At 37.9% G+C, this 23,178-nt stretch overlaps 1 protein-coding gene across 1 annotated transcript in view; it reads left to right on the top strand.

Moving 5' to 3' along the window:
• RMDN2 (regulator of microtubule dynamics 2) overlaps positions 1–22,373 on the top strand; it is a 45,327-nt gene extending 22,954 nt beyond the window's left edge. Inside the window, exons 5-10 of the mRNA XM_009880441.1 lie at positions 1,704–1,779; positions 3,463–3,540; positions 12,130–12,228; positions 13,941–13,994; positions 14,083–14,163; positions 22,326–22,373. Coding sequence (XP_009878743.1) covers positions 1,704–1,779; positions 3,463–3,540; positions 12,130–12,228; positions 13,941–13,994; positions 14,083–14,163; positions 22,326–22,373 — 436 coding nt within the window. The remainder of the gene's footprint in view (positions 1–1,703; positions 1,780–3,462; positions 3,541–12,129; positions 12,229–13,940; positions 13,995–14,082; positions 14,164–22,325) is intronic.
• Positions 22,374–23,178: the final 805 nt, after the last annotated feature.

Genomic DNA, 23,178 nt, shown 5'->3' with positions numbered 1-23,178 from the left:
TCCGTTTAGCTATGGTATGCTGAGTTTATCTGATTAGCACTTAATGAGTGAAGGGAATAGGGGAAATGTTGCCTGAGTTACTTAAGCCTCATAAAGTTTTCGGTACCTTCCCCCTCTTTCTAAATACCTGAACTTTCCTGACCCCCACCCCATGCTTTTTCCCTCTATTGCAGCTCGTTCCCATATGAAATGCGCTCCCCCTGCAGCTTTAACTGTCAGAAGTAGTGGTGCCATTAGCCGGATTTTGTTCAGTGCACATTGGTCACAACATACATCCTGCTCAACAGTGTTTGACAGTCTGTCTCGAGCTCTTACTAAATTCAACTACTGTTGTTATGCTGACTCGCATGCGTTACCTGGGAACACTTACTGACTAAAAATGCAATAACCTGTAGCATGAGTATTTCTAACTTAAACCCATTAGGTATAGCCATAAGCAATGTAGTAATTTATTTAGTTATGTTAGCAGTGACATTTTAATGAGGATTCACTGAAGCTTGAATAATTACATTATATAAAGAAATTCAAGAAAGCTGAGGTTTAGGAATGCTTAAAAACTGTGTGTGCCATACAGATTGTGGGTCCGTTACCATAATTAACTTGATAAGTTTCTTGCATAACTCTTTATGTTTTCCTTTGGACTTCAACTGGATTTCCCTCTTTTAGGATTAAGTTTTGTTTGAATTTAATATTGCCTTGTAAAATGTTTAATACAAAAGTAAAATTTGGAAAAATTTAGATAAATCGTGTATTAGTTTATGCTGCTTAAATATATCTTTGGTGGTTTTGTTAGTTTCATACAGAAATCCAAAGTTGTTTTAATAACAATGAAAATAGATCCAAGGAAAGTACCATTGACTATGTGCAAGAAATTTCTTATGCATAGTAGATTCTATAGCTGTTAAAGTAATAAAGAATAAGCAATAGAAGTTTAGGTGGAGTGTCAATAAGACAATAGTGTTGCTTAGGAAGTCTGAACCTTTATTGGTAGGGACCTCTGAAAATATTCTCAGTTATACCTGCTTAGCAATACAAATTTTTAATAGATCTCGCGTTTATTTTATCACTGTCAGTGTCCCCAATTTAAGCTAATAATTGTAATAATAATCTTATCAATAGGCAGCCAGTAATAGCAGTAGTGATCCTGTTAGAGCAGAATGTGTGTGTATGTTTTTAAATAATTTTAAAAATATTAAAAGAATGTTAGAGGTGCAGGAGTACACCAAGGTGCTTGAGAAGGACAACTGTGAATGATTTTTGAAGTCTGCACAGCTTCCTGCTGAGCATGCCTCAAGGATTTGCCTTCCCGGGTGAGGCACAGCGGCTGATGGTGTTCCCGTTCCCAGCGCATTGCAATGCAGAGCACAATGTGTCCAGTTAAACTGTTGTCAATAATGGAGCCAGTCTGGAAGTATTGCGCTCTCAACTAAATTGTAGAAATTTTGAAGGAGAAATCTCAGTTTTTTCACTTCACTGATAACCCAAAAAGTGTCACTTAAACAACTTCTTGTTTCCATTGTTTTGGTTTCGTTTTTGTCTGCTCCTGAATATGTACAGCTCATGCCAAACTTCTATTCAGCCATCAAGATGGAAGAAAAACAGGTGTTAATTTATTAATTAGGTATTGAAATATTTTGTAATTTGATTCAAAGTTTTATTTAAATCACAAAAAGTATGTGTGTGTTTTTCTTTTCCCCTCTCAGGTTTGCAATTATGTGTGGCTATATGTCTCAGTTTGAAAGTGTACAAAACAAAATCAGGAATGGTTATCTCTTTAAGGTATGTTTTTGTAGGGTTTGGGTTTTTTTTAAGCTATTCCTTTAAATTATTTCCTTATGTAGTGTCAAAGAGATTTTTCCAACGCTAATTCAGTCTCACAGGTCTATTTTGGTGCTGATGTTAAAGTAAAAAAGTTATTTTTGTGTATAGAAATACATTATATGCTTCCAAAATATAAGAATTGAGGTAGGATTCTGGGAACAGCATTAAGATTTATTTTATTTTGTAGTCAAAAGGGGGAGGAAAAAGTGTAACAATTCTGTTTAGAAAAAAGAAAATAAATATTAAGTGATGAACTAACACAGTTCTGTAATCATCCTTCCTGCCACCCTTAAGAACTAATATTTGTTTTAACACTGTCCTTTCAGAGGTAATTCTGTTTTTTAGGGTTAGAAGTTTGTGTTACATGTGCTACGCTCCCCCTCCTTGTCCTCGGCATTGCTTAGGCGCTTTCCATCCCTTGCCCTCCGAGCCGGTGTCTCCCCTTTCTGGTTGTAAATGAGAGGCAGTAGACATGTTCTACTTCCCAGAGAACGCCTGGGATGAGTTCCTATCACATCATGACCATGTTAGGGCTTGGAGTGTTGCGGCTCTTTCCTGTGAGAGAGCATTAATTACATCTGAACTGTGCCAAGCAAGCTAAGCCCTGAGCACTGGAACAAGCTGGGAACGGAGGGAAAATGGCAAATAACACAAGTGCTGCAGTTGTTTAGGGATGGAGTTTAAAAAGAGCCTGCAGTGTTAGCAGTAGCTTTTTCAGGGAGGTTTTCCTCTTCACAAGTGATTACTGAAATCTGTGTGAATCGTTTGGAAATGTTAAGGATTTGGGAAAATAATAGCATGAAAACATAGCTCCTATCTGAATAGTTTGTGGACAAAATGTTAGAATAATAGGCTCTTAGATCTGTATAACTCAGATATTTTAGTGACTGGCTTAATTAGAAAAAACAGGTATCTGGGGGAAAAAAAGAAACCTCAGAAGTGAATTTTTTTTTTGAGGGGCAAATGGTAGTTAGGGGTGAAATAACATATTTCTTTTTTCTTCAAACTCAGGTTGAGCAATTAGAGCTTTCTTTAGTAAATTAATGAGAGAAATAAAGATAGTCATGACCTGTAATGAAAATGGTTTTGGAAGAACCACCTCATTAGATACTTTCTAGGTTTTATGGTTTCACTATAAACAGAACCATTTTATTTTCTGACTGTAGTAACAATTTTTTTTTGTCACGTACAATTTCATTGAGGCAGTCACATTCCGAGGTGGAAGAGACTATGCTTCAGTGATGGGTGCTGGCATGTAAGATCTATCAAAGAGAGTGGCTGCTTTCTCACTTATTTGGTGTGTGACAGTTTCCTAATATTAACTGTAAATAAAATTAATTGAAGTTGTTATCTTTTTAAGACAAAGGTTCTTGAGTTCTTTGATTGAACTTTAGAGCTGCTGAGTCATGTTCTAAATACAGCATGCCTTCTTGCATTGTGTGCAAAATTGCTAAATAATTTTATTTGTGGTTTCACTCCATGAGGAAGGGGTTTGTAACTTAAAATATTTTTATGTTGTTAGAAAAGAATTGCAGCAGAAGAGAGTTTCTGAATTTGTTTATGATTTGCAGCAAACTTCTTAGAATGTAAGCACACTTGCCAAACAAACATCTAAAGTCACACTGATTTTCTTTCTAATAGGAGCACCTAGACAAAGCAATTGAACTTAAGCCTCAAGATCCTTTTTTATATTACCTAAATGGAAGATGGTGCTATTCAGTAAGTTGTTTTTTTATCTAACATATGAATTTAGTATACTGAAAAACGATAATGCATTTGAAATAAAATAGTGGGACTTAAAGTAGGTGCTTATTGCAGCAGATGTTTTGAGCTAAATGAGGCAGTACATTTACATTTCCTGAATTAACTTCCACGTCTGAGGTTAACTGCTGATCATTACTGTCATGTACATTAAGTAAGCTGTGCTTGCATGTATTTGGGTTTCTTGTCTGCATGTATAAGTAAAAAGTAAATGATATTTGAAAGGGCGAAGGGGTGACTTGTTGATTTCAGTTCTTTGTTCTGCCACAGACTTCCTGGGTGACCTTGGGCTGATAACATAGCCTTTTGGTAACTTTATTCCCCATCCGTAACTGAAGTTAAAGGCACTTAAATGTGCTGTGGGATTATGTCTGTGGCAGCAAGGCTACCATACTGGCCTGGTAAATTCCAGGAGAATGTCACAACGGAGATGCTGGCATAAAAATCTATAATTCACCATAAAGTTTTGCAGGAGATACAATTTGTGTTATGCCAACACAACAGGTCCTTTTAAGTATTGTGTTAATGACATAGTGATGAATACTTATATATGAAAAATTCTCAGAATAATAACTGCTAATGCGCAGCGAATTCCAGCCCTGCCTTTTTCCTCCAGCTACTTCCAATGCTAGTCACTATGAAATGCCTGCAAACTGGAAAGAAGGAGTTGCTGTGATATTTTGCAGCCTTTGACTTGTCTTTATCTGCAGCAAGACTTAATGCAAAGCAATCTTTCAGTAGTTTTTTCAGATCATATATTTCACTTTCAAAGAGCTTTCAGCAACTCCGTTTTTTCTCAGTTGATTTGAATAAGGAATGACAACTTTTTCAAAGAGCTTTTCATTTTGCTTTTCATCACACTGTATTCTTGAATACCAGCATGCAACAGTGAGTTGCTGAAGATTGTCCTATAGTATGCTTGCTGTCCTGCTTTTGAAGAACATCTCTTTCCCCAGTGATTCCTTAAGCACTTATATACCATGCTGTGCCCAACAGCTGACGGCAGCTTCTATTTATGTCAAACACGCAGAGTTGTTTTGCATGGCTTATTTCTCACTTGAGCTATCACTTTTGGAAACCTTACATGTAATCTCAGTATACCTCACTTTGTTCTTATTGCACTGGGTTTTTTTACTCTTATTTCATTTTAGTGACAATCATCACTTCCTGACTATTACATGTGGTTTGTTGCACTATTTTATTACAAACTCGTGTTCCACTCTTGCAGCACCTACGCAGAGCTTCCTTACTGAACATTAAACCCACAGATTAGCGTTTGCTTTAGGATATGACCTGGCCTGCATTTTATTAAGTGAAACAATCCACCTAAACTAATGTAGTCACTGAAATATTTAAGGATTGATTTCTCTTTTTCTTCTTCTTTTTCTTTTTTTTATAATTTTTGCCTTCTGTGACTGCCTTGACAAAATAATAACATGAAACACTTAGAACAGATTTTCATAGTACAAATAAATGTAAGTATAGGATTGAATAATGTTTTGGTTTAACTGCTGGGGCTGTCAGTAATTTGCACACTTTCAGTAGCAGGATGAGGCCATCATTTGGGAACATTAGTTTTGAGCCTCTACTGTGGAAGCTAGATCTTAATCCTAGCCCAGTGAAATTGGTGATATCCTCATTAGTTTTAGCAGACTGTATGAGTAGGTTTCTGTGCTGATCCACTAATACAGGTTTTGGCCATGCATGTAGTGTAGATAGCGATAGGAACTTGTGGAAGACGTGTCAAATTCCTTAGTCCTATTCTGCAGGCTGTGGTGTTTTATGCTGTGGTAATTACCCCAAAAGTAGACTGTTGGCTATGGCATTGGCTCCAAATACTTTTTCAGGGCAGGGATTATGATAAGGTGCTTGAAAAATACATTTATCACTCTTTCTCTATAGTGGTACCTGTAGACGGAGTGATAATACTCCTCTTAGATCACCTGTTTTTTGTGTTTAGTCTAGCTGCGGTTGAGGCTGGGAAGGCTGTGTCCAATGTGAGGAAATTAAAGAAGAAAAAGGGATGGCTGAGGAAAGGTGGTTAGTTTTTACATTTAGCCTAGCTTTTTACATTTTTTACATTTATTTTTTTTTTACATTTAGCCTTGACTTTGGAGTCAAGTTAGGATTGGCCACAATATTTGTTCTTTCATAAATGTTGTTTCCAGGGGTATTATTGTCTGGTTTTAGTCACATATTCTTTTACTGAAGCAATGTAATTTAAAAAAGATAACTGGTGTTTGGTACTTCCTAGACTTCAGTAACACTTTTGGGAAACCTGATGTACTATTTAAGTCTTCCTGGTATAGTCAGACATTTCCCATTCACTCCCTCTATAATGTTGGGGGATCTTATTACTGTCTTCTAGTGCTGGTTTTTGGGCTGACAAACTTAAAAAATAGGTATAGCATAAGAGACTGTAAAAGAGAATGCTTCAAGTGTTGTAACTCTGGGCTCCTGTTCTTTTTCACAAATGATAAATCAGTTGAACAGACTTGTGAGTAAAAAGTATAGTGGAGGCAAAAGGAGAAGACTTATTGAAGGCTGAAATCTATATCCAGAGACTGCATGCTGTACTGGTAAAGCTATTTGATTTGTGGAGTTTTGCTAGAATTTTGGTCTGACTGCCATTTCTCACCTTCCTCAGTGTAACACAGTCCTTTGCAAAGAGCAATGGTATGGCAGTGCCAAGTTTCTTACTCAGCAGTTATTCTCACTCGGCCAGATCCAAAGCTGATCCAGAATGTCACAGCACCTTCCAGCAGGAAGGATGAGCTGGATTTTCACGGCCTCGCAGCAGCAGGGGTTTGTCTCTGATACACAGCCAGTGACAGTTGTGTGCCACCTTGTCTAAAAATCAATTTTTGCCGTTTCTTATTTCTCTTGCCATTATAAAGCCAGTAGAGCTATGCAAAAGAGGTAGATTCTGTTCTGATGTGTGTATCATCTCAGTTTTGTTAGAAAATTACTTTTGGTATCACAATCAGGTAGGCAAAATTTTCACCAATCATTTCGTAGATATCATGATGGGCAAAATTTTGCATGTGAGACTTGCTGTGTATACAAGAAGCCACGTATAGCTCTAATGTTTTTTGTTTTGTTTTGTGGAGGTGACAAGGGGAAAAAAACAGCCCTATTTATTTATGCATTGAGCAAATATAATTGAACACCATTAGTAATGGATAACTGCAGAACCCTACCAAATGTTATTTTAATATTCCTTTTTCCAAAGCCTATATGAACTTCTATGTAGTGGTATTTTTTTCTAGGGTAGTTTTAGTGATAATGTTATGAAAATATGATTACCATACAATTGTAATGAAGGTACTTTAAAATATCTAGTAAGCAAAGTAAACCAGTGTATAGTATGTAAAAGGAATGTTACTATTCCAAAGAAAAACAACTGCAGCAAAATAATTTTCATTTAAAATGTTTTTGATAATGGACGAAACTTTTTCTTCTCAGTCTTCTGTGACAAAGACAGGCTATGTTAAGTAGGTATCTTTTAGGGAAGGTTTAATGTTTTAAATATATGCTTGGATTGGTTCATATGATTTAAAATAAGTACAGTATTCAGAGCCTTTCAAGTTTCAGCTTTGTTTTTGTTAAGGGAAGGTGAAAACTACTTTGCTCTTCAGATCAGCAAGAAATATTTATTGGAAGTTGATTGATCTGTGGTGCGTGGTGTATAGGAATTAGTTTTCTTTTCTTAGAGGTTTGGGTGCAATTGTCTGATAATCCTTTATAATCATAGAATGGTTTGTCTTGGAAGGAACTTTTAAAGGTCATCTAGTCCAACCCTGCTGCAATGAGCAGGGAATTGTCTTTGTGGGGTTTTTTAACTGTTTTAATGTTTAGAATAGCTCTTAAAATGGAGCACATATCTAGTTAAGACATATGGCTACATGCCACTACAGGACTGACACAGAACACTTAACATATACTTGTGAAACTGGATCAGAGCCCCTGGTAAATGCTAGTGGGGTGTTAAAAATTAGATCTCGTGGGATTTTCTTCTTGCAGGTTATGTGCCATGTGTTGGATTCATCTCTGGTGTATCCCAGGATCTGTTTGGGTTGCATCAGGGAACAAATTGACCCAGTTCCTTTGTCTGTGTACTCTGTAAGTCTGCTCCCCTTACTGGAAAGTGAAAAGCCCAGGGAATTCAAGTTGGATAAATGCCTAAATGCCTGTGCAGACTGTCCTGGTTCCTCAGCTGGCAAGAAAGAGAATATTTGTGTTGGCAGCAAGTATTTTGAAACTGCTGTCCAGTTACTTAATCTCTTCCAGAAGTCAAAACATTGCAAAATTATTTAATACAATTTTACATTAATAGATTGTAATAAAAAAGAAAAAAGAAACTCTCTGGGGATATTTAAGTAGGTGCCATTAATGTTTTACTGAAGCTGGATCAATGGGATGACTTTCCTTTATGGAAGACAATTGTGTGATCTGTCTTCAGTGAGCTATTAGCAAGGAAACATGGGAGGAGGAAATCCTTTGGGGCTGCAAGTCAATCCTGGCTGAAATTTCAATCCAAGTGGGTTAGTTTCCTTGTTATCAACATCCTGGAATTTGAAAAGAGCTGTCAGTGGGCAGGGTTTGCATCTCATCAAAAACAAACAGAAGACAAAAACAAAAAAACAAACTCCAGCCAGTGTTTTAGTTCATATGTGATTTTTCCTTATCCTAGGCTAAGGAAGAGAAAGGGATGTTAGGAAATCCCTGTTCCCAGTATTTAGGGGAGAACCACATTTTCTGCCTGGGTCTTCAGAGGAACAAGAGGCCTGATATGAGCACACTGGATACGAACTTTACAGTGAGCTGCAGTTTGACTCAGTGGGTGGCTTTCTTCCATCTCTGGTATTGGTAGAGATTTGAGTAGAATAAATGTATGAGAGCTTGCTGTTTGACAGATCTGTAGGTTGTTTGAGATAAGCATCTCAGTTAGCTTTGGGATACTGAAGAGTTGCCTGATGGTCCCTCAGGCCCTTGGTTTTCACTCTTGAGTGAGTGGGACTAGCTCTGCTCATGTATGGCAGCTGGGGAGTGATGTTCCTTGTGTGACTTAATACGTTAAAACCTGATATTCTGTAGAAACACAGTGTTCCTTGCAGTGCTTTTCTGAATTTTCAGGTTGCTGGGGAAACTGACATCAGGGCTCGGGAGACCTAAAAACACCCAACTCACTTAAGGTTTGGAAATCGTCTTGGACAAGGGGCAATCTTTGTTCTTTAATTTTGATGTTGTTGCTACTACTTGCTGCAGTAGCTGTTTTTCTTACTACTTTCTGCTGTCCTACACTGTTCTTTGAACGTGCATTAAGTGAAATCATGGTTCCGCTGAGGTTAACGACAGTTACAGTCTCTTTGTACTTCATTTTGTATGGGTGTCCAGATATGCTTTACGCTATTTGGAATAACCTTGACTGGTGATGTCAAGTTTACACTACACTAGAGCATGCTACACCAGGGTTTCTGTTGCCTGTGCTTGCTCACACACAGAGAATGCTTAATAAAGTTAGTTAGTATAGTAGGAATGATGTTTCCATTTCACTGAACATGGCATAGGATTTACTCTAATAAAGTTATTTCAAATTAAAGACTGCTTATGTGTGTTTAGGGGAAGGGTATAATTTCCTTTTCGTCATTATTGCTCCAGGCTACAACTTTGTGTCTTGCATAAAACTGGTCTTTTCCATTTGTCCCGCCTCATGCAGACTGACTCACGCAGGGCGTGGTTAAGTTTTTGTGTTGGGATTCACCTCACCCATCTCCAGCCATCCACAAGGTAAAATTGTCTATGCTCCTTTTGTAGTTCAAGGAAAAAAAGAAGAGAAAGAGAGGAGTGTTCATGCCAGGCTAATGTAGATGTAGAGGAATTGCCTAATGGAAATTCTCTCCTCCATATTGACCATACAAGTAACCTGGACGACTTGCGTAAACTGGGCACTTCATTTACGGATGGCTAGAGCTAGCTGCAATGAATTCATCAAGCCAGTGGTATACAAGTCTGACTGCACAAATCATTACAGAACTCTCAGACTATTTGTGTAGTAGTCTCAAAGTATAATGCTAAAGCCAGTGCACATTAAAGAAAACTCACTATTGTGTATACGTGCATTTCACTTTTAAACATTGTTTTAGCTTGGTGGGATTTGTAATATAAAAATGGCCAAGCGCATGTATGTTTGGGCTTTTTAAAGTTTGAACAGTGCAAAGCAGCACCCAAGCCAGACAAAATAAGAACTAAAACCTCACTAAATCAGTTCTAATTAAATCTTGTAAGAAAATAAAATAACTGCCAGGAAGAACTTGTGTTTTCAATAGGTAATTATAACTCCGCATGGAAAAACTGCAATTTTATTTCCTCACTATTGCATAACAGCAGACACTTGTGTGGTAATTGTCTCTCTGCTGTGTATGTGTATCTCCAGGGTGTTGTGTGGTCTTGCAGAGAGCAGAGTAAGTGTATACATTCCCTTTTACTTTTTACCTCTCTTCCTCCCTCTGTAAGCTACCCCTATCTTGATGTGATGGACCTAGAAATATAGAACACCCCTTCCCCTTCCAAAAGAATAGAGAACACATCAAAACTAGGTTGGGATGAAGAAAACTACTTTTGCAAAAATTCTCTTAGTATCTCTCACAGAATGTGTCTCAGAAACTAGAGAGCAGCTAGGGAAACAAAGCATGTGAAGGAATTACATACCTACCTACAATTGGAAGTTTCAACCAGCGTGCTGCAGTTTGTAACACAGTATGAAAGCACTGCAGTGTAGAGAGAGGAAATATCTTGTTGCTTCAATGAATAAGAACTCTGGGATTGCTGGAGGGCTTTTGTAAATAAACCACTTTATTCCCTAACAAGAGGCTTCAAGAGTGGGATATGAGAGAGAGAATGAAAAAAAAAAAGCTTTATTTTCTTAATATTTTTTCTCTCTGGAATGTAATTTTTAGTGGGCTTGTGTGAAAGACTTACTGACAACATTTAACAAATGAGGCATTGGACCCCGCCGAATAACCAGCAAGACTTGACCAGGATGCCTTCTGTACCCAAGCAATGTTGCTCTTATGTAGCTAGAGTCATTGGGGCCAAATGAGAAAACAAGGTCCGATGTATTTTCCTGTTGCGTGCTGGCCTGTATTTGTACTCTTTGCAATGGTATTTTTAGGGCAGTTTGCAACAAGAAACATAAAGAGCTTGATGTCTGTTCAAAAGAGAAGGATTCTGGTTGGTAGCTGTGGATAGTCACGTGTGGATGGAGTCTTATATTTTACCATAGTTAACTCAGTGGATAATTGCTGGGTTTAGCTGGAGAAGGTGTGGGGAGCAGCAACAGCCCTGAGGAGATTGGGAAGCCAGGGAATGAGGTGGGAATAATCTAAAGCTATCCAAAATGGTTGTAATTTTTACAGTAGTGGGCAAGACTTGAGTTCAAGGCTCAACTCGGTTATTTGAAATGCATCTCCCTCTGAAAAAGAGATGTCCCCGTGTGACTCATATTCCACCTCCAGGTCTCCGATGAGAGCCTGTCTGTCTTTGCCTGTGTGTATCTCTCCTCTGTGTTGCCTCTGCATGGATCAGGCCAGAAATTGCCAGGAAAGCACAAAACCTTGGTTTTTTACCATTTTTGAACTCAGCTGTACTCTGTGACAGGAGCCATCAGTGCTGTGGTTCAAATACCGATGTGAAGGAATAAAGTCCTGGCTTTTCTTTACAAATGTAGTAGAAGTGTCCAAAGGAGGGTGGCTTCACTTCTCCATTTAAACAGGCTCATTTCTTACATCGTGTTTCTTAGCAGCTCCATCCTTCCTTAGAGATAGGAGGTGTGTTTTGCCAGGTTAGGTGATGGAGCCAAATACCTTATGGCAGTAACCAGAGCAGTTTCTGTCAGGTGTCAGTATATGTAAGGGAAGAAGTCATGTACGTTGTGTGGCAATATGACAGTTCCCTAAAGTCCTTTTATAGCAGTCCATCTTCCTGAAATGAGAAGAGTTGTTTGGCAGGTGTTATTTGTCAGATTTGAAGAGGAAAAAATGAAGCCTATTTCTTAACAGTGATTGTCACTACCTTCTGTGTAATAAATGAACTTGTTTTACAAGCACCAAATGCACTCACATTTTGACTGTAGCAACAGCTTTTCGTAATATTGAAAAGTAGTCAAGTACATGGATTATCGTGCTAAGCTGTCTGTCTCATGAAAACCTTAACAGGTTTAAAGCACTATTTCTAGCCTTAGGTTTTAAAAAATGGCAAGGTCTTATGAAACCTAAACTGTACTTTGAACTTTGTATGTTGGAATAATCTCATATCAGTGATGTTGTTGTTTTGTCATGTATTTCTTAATGTGTACATTTTCCTGTTAACAGAATCTAAAATCCAAAAGACTACACTTTGAGCTGGCAAATCGACAGTATAAAACATTCCTTTACAGGTTCTTTTGCAAAATAGGTTGTATAAGTAGTGGCACAGGACAGTATTTACTTCAAAACAGAGAAGTAACCCTAAAGATTTATTTATTTATTTATTTATTTGTTATTATAGGTAGCTCAGTTGTCTTGGATTGAAAAGAAAGTAGCTGCTGCTCTCTTTGGGACTCCACCAACTTCAACAGTAGAAGAAGCATTGCAGAATTTCCTTAAGGTAAGTCGTAGCCAAGGGTTTTCCTGTGTGACTGTTTACCAGCTGCTGTATGTGACTGCCATAAAGATGTCTGCTCAACAGATTGTGTCCAGTAGCTATAAATCCAAGGCTCTCCTAAATACCTCGGAGCTCTCTACTAAAATATTTTTTCTTTTCTATTTTAAAATTAGTTTGGAGATGAGTGGCTAGTACCTTCCTTCTCTTTCTTTCGTTTTAGAGAATTCCTCAATGACTTGCCGGGGTTAATATTTATTGGATTAAATGTGAGATGGATATAGATTAGTTATATATGCCATTGAAACAAATTAACCATAGCAATAACCAATCATTTGCCTGTTTCTGCAAGAGAGTTAACATAGGCAAGGAAAACTCTGACACTGCAACACCTCTCTTCTTCTGATCTGAAGCTCTTTCCGTTGAACTTCAGTAGAAGCCTTTGTTGTTTGTGAAGGTGAAATTACCTTTGTAGTCAAGTAGAAAAGAAAGCTCTGTCATATAGGTCCACGTTCCTGGGCATTCTAGTTGAATGCACAGCTTTGAGAAAAGACCACATGAATGAACTAAACCTGTCTTTCAGTGTATTTTACGTTAATCATTTCTACTTCTGGAAAATACAAGTTTTTCACTTGACTGAATTCAAAGCATAAACTTCCATCACTACAATTATTTTCAGACAGTTTCTCAAAGGAATTGGGCAAGCATATTTTCTTCACTATCAAAGGTGCTTGTGTTCTGTGTTCTTAGTCTATTTAAAGACAGAATGATCTCCTGGATTTTGGAAAATAAAATACATTACTGTCTTCCCAGTTTAAGATATTTTATCTTTAAGGTCAGACTCCAAAGGTGGTAGAAATAATTTGAAATGTTCGCTTTAGCTTCAGGGCATTTTTTGGTGGGCTACAGAGTAACTGTGGTTTTAAGTCATTTTCTGCACCAAAAATTAAATTACTGTCTAAAAGACAACTGTTTGGATTTCTTTTTCAATTGTTTCATAATACACAGTTGTGGTGAAAGCAGCATTGTTTTGATCCAAGGATTACAGCTATGATAAATTTCACTAATGTAATTTTCCTGTCCAAAAAGTTGTTTGTTGATTAAAGCTGCTTCTTGTTTAGTAGATAATTGGTAACGTTTTTACTCGTCTTTCAAGCTTCCTTGATGTGTTTGAAAAGGACGACAATCTTCAACTTTTTTAATGACCTGAACTTTTCAGATGATGGTAATGTGAAAAGAAAGGTGAACCCAGAGCTAGAAGATACGTATCTGTGGAAAAAAAAATAAATTATAAGGTTGATGAATACTCATTACCTATTAGTGTGAGTTGTTGATTGCTTGTTTATTTCTTTGATGAGGAAATAAACAGTAATCTAGAGAGAGCAATTTCTTCCAACCCACTGTGTAAGTGAATGAATCCAATAGATATTCTATAGAATGATCTGATATGTTTACAAAGCACTTAGGGAGAGAGGAAAGGAAGCAATACAGAACATTTTAATGGGTTCAATATCAGCACCTCATGTGCCTGGTTTAGGGTCTGAGGTTTGGGTTTTCTTGAGTTTTATTTGAAGTGCTAAACAGACTGTGGTGCACACAGTGGGGATGATTCAGTCTGATGTTTGAGGAAGATTAGTGCATTACTAAAAATGTTATGCAGGCCACATAAATCTCATCACACAAGTTTTATATTTTTTTTCCTGTTTTTTATTATTTAGGCAGAAGAAATGCATCCAGGATATTCCAAATACAATTATGTGTATTTGGCAAAGGTAACCAAGTTCTTTTTAAAATGATGATTTGTAGACTCTGGTATTCTTACAGTGGTCTGATTGGAAACAAAACGTTTTTTCTTCTTAGTGCTATAAAGATCTTGGCCAGAAAAACAATGCACTGAAGTACTGTGATTCTGCACTGTCAATTCTCTCAGTTACTAATGAGGTGGGTATTAAGAGTGATAACTCATTGTCTTGTGACCGCTGTCTTGTCTTTGGCACCCATTATTGCACTGACAGTAATAACATATTGTTTTACTTTTTCCTCTGAACACAGAACCTTCCTTTTTCCTCCACTGTAGGTTGGCTCATTACAGTTGTCTGTACCAACAGCTTTAAAAAAATCTTTGTTTGGGGAACCGTCAGGGACTTGTATGTGTCAGAGGCTTTCAGAAATTGAATTGCACTCTTTGTAATCCAACCCATTTCATTAGACTATCTTAAGCATAAGCAGTTCAGTGTGTCACTCTAGCTGTGCTGAAATTTTTCCCCAGACTACTTTTTCTCAGTTGAAAGCATTCCTGATTTTTGTCCCACAGTCTGTGTTAGCTCCTGAAAGCCTCTGGTTTGTGAGTCTTGTCAAGGCTTCCAGGGCAGTGTGTTAGCTGTGGCAGAGGTAGATGAGTTATTCAAGATTGCCTTTGTCTTCAACCACAGTGCAGTTAAGGAGGCACAGTTCTTCCAGTTACATCTGCTGGAGCATAGTTTATTCTAAGAGATTATTAGATTCTTTTTTAGGCCCTTTAGAGTATTTTTAGTACATGGACACAAAATTTCTACAGATATTTGAGAGATTTTAAGTTATTTAATTTCTCAAATATAAACCAAGTCATGGCAAGAAGGTTCGCTCTGTCTGATCTCGTGTAGAAGCAAGTTCCATAATTACCGACCTATGACTGGAAATGTCTTACCATCCTAGAGCGTGACAAGTTCAAACCTGAGCTTTGTCAGCCTAAGGGACCCCCTTTGAGCACAGCAGATGTGGTAGGGAGAGAGAGGTGATTCCAGAGACGAATTGGCCCTATCCCATTTAATTCTTTGAAGTTAAGGAAAAAGACCATTAAATAACTCTGTAACTTGATTGACAATAAATGCGGTTAGTGGAGCACTAACATGTTTATGTCAAGTGTTCCTGCTGGGAAGAAAGGCCACTGCATGCCTCACCAGCAGCTGCTCTTGGGTGGCCTTTATTTTTGGCCCAAGTTATAGAATGTACCAATCATAAATTAAGCTATCATTGCTTCAGTTCAGTGTTTCTTTAAATATATATTGATACAGAGATGACATTAATAATCTCTTAACTCTGCTTTATTCTTTACTGACTGTTGAAATGTACCTTCAGCTTGTCTATTACAGAACATAGGAAAGATTGCTGTAAATTATCCATTATTTGGTACCTTACATCTTTGCATAAAAAGTGGGACCAGTGGTGTAACGGAGAGAGCATACATATGAAATTGCTTGAACTCAGCCTGTTTTGTATATATCCTCACTGACTGTGCTGGTGAATTTTTTGTTTTTCCTGTATTCAACTTACTACAGGCCAGGTAGTCTTGCAATGAACTCTGAAGCTATCTGGTGAAATTGCAAACAAACATATATCACAGAAACTTCTGGTGGGCAGAAGACTGCCTGTGTTTAGTAAACTGGAAGTCATTCAACATATTCATAAAGACTCCTTGAGAACGTATAGAGATAGTATAGATTGAGATTCATCTTTGATAACAATAGCTCAACAAAATTTTGGTGACCAGGGGTAGTTGCACAGGCACCTTCTACACTCTGGAGAGAGAGAGAGATGCATCCAGGTGCCTCATTCTGCCTCTCTCTGTCGCCTGGTGGTAGAGAGAGACTAGATGCAAAGATATGTGTAAGATGTGTACTTGAGACACGTGACTCCTAGGCTGTGCGGTTAATGAGAGGTGAATCCTGCCTCTGAAGTCCAGTGTCATCAGTCTAAACGTGAGCTGGAGTTCAGAACGTCCTGGGCCACCTTGGTAAAAGGAATGCCCCATCACATTTCTGAAGTACCAGCAGGCCTGAGAAGGAGGGGGAACCCTAAGATAAGAGCAGGAATTTGGGAGCAGTCTGAGGGGGGGTGTGTGTGTATTCTGGCAAGCAGGATGGTGGTAAGAATAAGAATGATGCTGGTTTGTGAATAGAAGAAAGAGCGGCAAATGGGCCCCAAAAATCTTCTGTCCATCTGAAGAGGACAAGATGATTTGTCCCCTTCTGTTTTGACTAGTTCTATAGATATCACAGATTTGTCTGCTTTGTATTGTTTATTTGTGATGTGTTTTCAGTTAAGTTTAGAAAAAAAAAATCCAGGAAAATATGGCATACATGGCATTGGGGCATTAGTGTGTAATTCAATTTAAAAAAAAAAAAAAAGCAGCAGCAAGCACAAGGTAAAACCAAGTGCATGCTAAAAAGAATAACTATAAAATGGAGATCTGGAACACAAATTCTGCTGATGATGTTACCTCAAGTCCCATCTGAATTAGAATATTACGTGTTGTTTTGGTTATTGTGTTAGAGAAAGACTGTTACTGATTTTGGGGGGAAGCATACTGGAAGTGGTTAAGGGCTTGGAGCTGTATATAGGAATAACATTTAGTCAGGTTATTTAAAGGGAGAGAAGAGACTGTAATAAGACTAAAGAGACGTTGGGGAGACAGTAATAAACAGATGCTGATAAAGTGCCTGAATTGACTATAACCCTGTAAAAGATGGGGTTCATGGTCTGAAACAGAAAACATAGGTCAGCAGCAGTCCATGGATTTCTTTCAGTTTGTCACAGCACAGGATTTCGAGGTTGTCAGCATGGTATGTTGTCGTAGTCATGTGAAACCCATCATTCCCAAGTGTAATCATAGCTTCTCGTGTGAGTTTTCTGTGTTTCTTCAGGCAGGGGAATTCCTTTATTGTTTTTAAATGTTGACTTCTACTGAGAAACATGTATATGTATAAAGGCATAAAATCGGGAGCAGACTGAGAGACAAAGTTACTGGAAAGGTGCCACATTGAGGAAACGTATAGCATTTCATGATACAAATCATCCTGCAGCATAAGTATGAAAAATAATCGTAGACAATGGTTTACTTTTTATTGCTTCTGAGCATCCACAGTTTCCAGTGACTTCAGTGGGAACAAGAGATGCTCGGCATCAGTAAAATGGCCCATAGCTCATTTTAATCCTCAGGTCAAATTCTCAGCTGGTCTAACTCAGGACACTTCTGCGACACTTTGTATAGGGTTCATTTCATGTAACACTTCAAGTTAAGTGAGATGATTTTTGTCTTGAATGTTGTATCGCATCCAAACATCCCTTCTGTGCATCTGTTCTACCACTTACAGAATATGTGTTTAATTCAACGGGTAGGGGGGCTTCCAAACAGAGGTAATTCTTGTTAAAGAAAAAAAAATAATCAGACAGCCAGTTTCAACCCTATTACGAACCTAAAAAAGCACACCAAAGAAATCATAGAAGAGGAGACAAGTTCTGGTTGAATAACTCCTGTAAGTCCTAATACCAGTTTTTAAAAGTAGTTTACCACAATTTTAACTAATCACTCTATGCATTTTTTTATTTTGAAAGGGAATAGAGACATTTTGGTGCAAATTACATCTGGAAAATGCAGCTGATGCTACAGTACTACTTTAGAGACCTTTCTCTTTATCCTCTCTACTCTAAACAAAAACTTCCAATGAATCATACGGTCCTTCCTTGGCCATAAATACTGTCATACTGTAGAGTGGTACTTCACCGCTGGAGGTGCACAGGACATTAAATTGTCCTGCTTTTCTCTGGTTGCTGTCCAGGTGGATAACCTCAGGGTCCTGGGAAACATTCACCCCTTCAGTAAAAGAGAGATCCTGATGTTCAGGGCTGCTGTGAGTTATTGTAAAGTGCGTAACAGCTGCTCTGTTTATCTAGTAGATGTTGCATTACCCTTACTCAGACTCATTACTTTGTAGCGCGCTCAAAGCCTTGGTGAGTGTGGCTACATGAAGGGCTGTTGAAACCAGATGTGGTGGACTATTGTGATGGAGAAAAATGAGTTTTTAAAATTTGGGGAGAAAAATGTAATTTAAACTTGAAAACATGAGCATTCATCATGTATATAGAAAGATAAAATGAGTGGGTGGGGACGTGTGCTTGATTAAATACATAGCGCTTTGCACGTAAGGGGAATACGGCACTAATTTCTTGTTTATAACAAAGATTGTTGGGTATTTTCAAGGGTGGAACTTCTAGAAAATTGACATCTCAATTTAGGATTATAAAGTATAATAGTAAAGAAATTATTTTTTCTTGTATCTGGAGGTGAGCATGGGCGTGAGAGTGAACTCTGTGCTTGTAGGACCAGTAAGATCACCACAAAGGGATTAACAGCCTAGCAGAGAAAGAGATTAAAGTTTCAAGTTTCTGGTCTCTATGACATTTTTTGAAAATGAATCTAAAAAGCAGCAGTTGTATTACAAAAAATGTAATCTTGGAAAAGCTGAAGACAGCAAATTCAGTAGAATGCAAAGCAAATCTATTTGCACTGAGTTGCTGAAAGTCTTACTTAAAATGCAGATGAAAACTTCCCTGAAGCTGAGAAAGTATTTTACAAAATTACTGGTGATTTAAAAAATATAATCTTAATCTCAAAAACACTCCCTCCTTCCCAGAAGTTAAAAATTAAGGCAATTCAGAGTTGAAATTAACAAGTGAGGGAGATTTAGATATTACAGAAATTGATCATTATGGCATTCACTTCTTACAGGTGTAGAATAGCAGGAAGCAGAGACTTGTTAAAGACTCTGCCTTTGGCCTCAGTGACATTTGAAACTGTAGAAAAACCCCATGTAGAGGAGGAGGTAAATGTAATAATGGGCAGGAACAATGGCTGAATATTTACACAAGAATGCAGCTGTTGAGGAGAAATCATACCCGTAAGATTTTCTTACATTTTTTTACATCACCGTAATTGATCTCCCTGGTCATCAGTTTACATTTTTAATATTGTCTGTAAGGAAAAAAGTGGGAGTTACAGAGGGGTGGAAGAGAGGGCAGAGTATAAACTTCAGGACCCATCAGCTGTTCCTGTCACAACAGACCATTTGTGTATCTTGAATTTTCCACAGCAGATTTTCTAAGAAATGCCTATTCCAGCCACCATAGATTGGTCACACGTAGCAGACCTTGCTGTGATATTTCCAACAGATCTCATTTGAAGCTGCTGTGGTAATCTGTCCTAAGCAAGATTTTGAGGAGGAAAAAGTAATTTACTTTTGCTTTTTAAATGAAGGGTACAAATTATGACTTGTTTGTGAAAAAACTACCCATCGAAATTATGTTAATAATTTGGGTTAACCTTATAAAAAATGTTTTTGTTTTCTTATCAAACAAAAAATTTTCTTTTCTCAACATCATCAGCTCAATACAAAATGTCATTGTTTTCAGAGGATATTAATTCCTTTAGATTTTATGCACATTTGTTCTCCAAATGCCAAGCAAAAGTCCATGGTGTTTCAATTACAAAATGATGGAAGTATTCAGATTTATGTTCGTTTTGAATTCTAGGCTATTGTTTTCCTGCTAATAGTCTTTGTGGAGTTGAACACGAATTTCCTAATAGCTACCACCAACCCAAAATTGAAGTATCTTTTGAATATATTTTAAAAAACTATTCTTTAGTTAGTGAGTCTCTTTACACTGAATATGAGTGCTTCAAGCTCAGGGAATGGGCCATTTAAAAACTCATTATAAAGAGATCAGATTTCAAACTGTAAAATGCTGGTAAAAATGAGACATTTGTAAAAGAACTGCTAAAAGAATTTGAGACCTCCTATATTTTACATTGTTTTGCACTTCAGAGAATACAGTCTATTTTTCTCTATCTTAGCGATCAGACTGATTTGCCTTCTGCGTGCTTTTGAAGTTCTTGCCAAAAGGTTTGTTTGCATTGTCTGCTTATTCTTTCTCCCCCTCCAAAAATGATTCCAAAAAATGATGAAGATATTTTTTGTAGTGCAGTAGTTTCATACATAAGGATAAAGTCTATCCTGATAAATACTGAGCTTATTATATCTATGATTAAATTGACTAGCTTATCACCAAGTATTCATTTCCACATCCTATCAAAGGTAACACAGTTTTAGCATAGTTCTTAGTGTGGCAAGAATGATCAATGGACAATTCCTTAAATGATGGAGTGTATCTCCTCTGCTGGCGTGCTGACAATGCAGGGGGAGAGTGGGAGAAGCATCCGTGGAGGTGGTGGTGCACTGCAGGGTGAAGAGATTCGTAATTGGTTTCTATTTTTGTAGAGTGACTGAGGGAAGTCAGGCTTCCAGGATTTTGCAATATATTGTCTTAGACAATACACAGGGTGAAGGAGAGTCTCAACAGGCGTCTTTCTGAAGGGGCTGTAACTGGGCGTGATGGTTTTCAAGTCGTTTCAGTGATGACTGGGCTGTAGGTCCCACCATGGTGGGGGCAGCAGCTGGACAGAGAGAGGGGAATGATTTGGACACCAAAAGTTCCGTGTTGTGTACAACAGTAAAAGAAAACAAGATTACAGGTGAAACTTAGTCTTTTAAGTTAGAAAAGAACTCACGGATAAAAATTTTACCTGACTATTAATTATTCTAAGTTGAATTCTGCCATTTTGTAATTTTTCTACAGGAGTCCTTGCACTCACTAGCTGAACTGTTCATTAGCAGTCTTCTGGGTGCAAAAGGGTGTTTCTCCCTATACTTGAAGTATAATCAGAAATTGTGGAATTATTGTCAGCTACGTATTTTAAAGCTGTGCTTGCCTTGGTCTTAAAAGCCTTGAGAAGTCATGATTCATCACCAGTGGAAGATACTAAAAGTATGAAAGAACATAAAATGCCCTGACTTGTGACATACAGCAGTCATATAGAAGGTTGCAAATGGATGACTGCATTGGTTTATTGAAATATCTAAGGGGAAAAACAGTATTATGCAATTGTATGGAAATTAACGCATACTACAGTCACACCATCTGTGAGAGTCTGTCATGAAACCGAGAATGGATGACATATAGCTTTATGTGATTTATATTGTCTACAAGAGCTATTACTCTCTAATTAACAATCCTTGTGCATGTTTGGGACTCTTCTCTGTTAGAGTGCAGGATTTCTCGTGGAGCTGTGATGGCATGATACAGCTGTAACAAAACCAGGGGTGGCTCTCAGCACCTCATTGCTGTTAGTGCATATCAGAGTACAGCTTCGGACCACCCTTGCAGCCCAGCTCATTTAACATACCATGCAGCCCTGCTGACTTCAATGAAACCCTACAGGATGCATGTCAGCTTGGGATTTGGCAGTAGTTGCACACAATTATGTTATAGTTGGCTGGTGTAACCATTTTGGCTGTGGTCATGGGGTTGTATCATTTTCTGTTGACAGTTGGGACTTTGTCAAGTGCACACATGTGCAGTGCCTGGGTTGAATGTGTTTAGTGCATAAGGAAATAATTAGCAGAGATGGAAGGTAAAATCGTTATCTTTCTGTCTCTGCTTTAATTGCAGTTAATTTTTGCATGCACATTTATATGTGTATGTCTGTGTATATATATTTATCAGTAAGTTTTTTCAGCAGTAATTAACTGTCAAAATGTGGACGACCTCTAGTTAAGCCAACATTCCTTCTTTCCCACCAGCTCTCTCTCTTCCGTCTTGCTCTGGCTTTCAACTCCCTCTCTTCCCTTGTTCAGTCCCTGGCCTCCCAGGTCTTTTTTTCCTGTTCATATCCCCTGTGGATGATGAAACAGAAAAGAAAAGCAACTAAATAGGAAGAGGGGAAAATACAGTCACTGACCCTGTAATTTGAATACCTTTTGTGTAGCAGTTTGCAGAACATTTTGAACTCATATTCAACTCTGAAAGTGATATGAGAAGTGTTTAATAAAAGTAAGCCTTGACAGTAGAAAGTCAAGGTTGAAAATGGCTGTGCGTTCAGTCAGCGCTGAACTAAGCCTCAGGGTGAACAAATGGGACTGACGCAAATCTATTGCATTCCTTCTACGACTTGCGCCTCTTCTCTCCCTGCTGCACTCTAACAGGAGATCAAAGCCTGCACATCTTTTAAAAAAAAAAAAAAAAAAAAAAAAAAAGGAGAAAGCCGACCTGATTGTTCATTTTTAGAAAGCCACAGACACAGAAATCAATGAAGAAGAGAGTTGGCCCAATACAGGATTTATGGCTTTCTCTTCCTATTAACAGTTAAGCTTTGGGCGTTGATGAAGTTTCCATCCTTAAAACTGGAGACTGGTACACTGAACAGAGTTGTGGCTTCTCTCTCCTTTTAGTGTGACACATCCCTTGGTCTGGAAGGACTCTATCCAAAGGTGACATAATAGTTCCCTTCACTGACCATTCTCAACTTTGTTTTTAATGCCATTACTGATTTTTTATAAATGCTTTTGCCATCTGCATTCTTATTATTGACTGGAAGCTGCTGGCTCAGTTAACGCAGCCTGTTAAGTAGTTTGCAACAGTAATAATTCCTGCTTTTACTGATGTAGTCTTGTTCAGAACTGGCAACCCAAAGGTAGGATGCTTTGCACGTTTGCAGTTTGTTCTCCAGCTAGTTCTTAGAACAATCATGGGTTTGTTTTGTTATTTTTCCTCAGCCCAGAGGAAGATGCAAGAAAGATTGCCCAATATTTTTGGGACCTTTGCAACTTGTTAAGGCTTATTGCCCAATATAATCCTTTGCCTCTAAGGAGAGAGACAATTATACAAAGTTGTTTGGAGATATATTTTTAAAATGTGATATCCTGGAAAGTGAGTAAAGAATCTCATCAATCCATGAAAAGCTGAACGCCAGTCAGATATGAGAAAACCTGCATCTTTATTATTTTTGGCTGTGAAAGTGTGAAAAGAGCAGGACCAGATACAATGAAACCTTTTTCATTTTCTTAATAGCATGGGACAATATCTGGCTTTTTACTGTTTTGTTTAATGGAGTTTTAGAATCATTTCACAGGTTGACTACATTAAGTACGTTAAGTGTCGTTTCCCTGAATTAATCAACATATTGATACAAATGTTGAGTTTTCCAATTTTTATTGAAAGTCATTGGCTGGTGCTCCAGGCAGCCTGTAGTGGCATGGAGTTTAAGGGGTGCTGAATTCAGTTTGACATTTCCTTCTGTTAGAG

The sequence above is a fragment of the Charadrius vociferus genome, unplaced genomic scaffold (assembly GCF_000708025.1).
Source record: "Charadrius vociferus isolate BGI_N301 unplaced genomic scaffold, ASM70802v2 scaffold62, whole genome shotgun sequence".
NCBI lineage: Eukaryota > Metazoa > Chordata > Aves > Charadriiformes > Charadriidae > Charadrius > Charadrius vociferus.
Note: the sequence above shows the minus strand (reverse complement) of the source record. Positions and strands in the feature narration are given on the sequence as shown.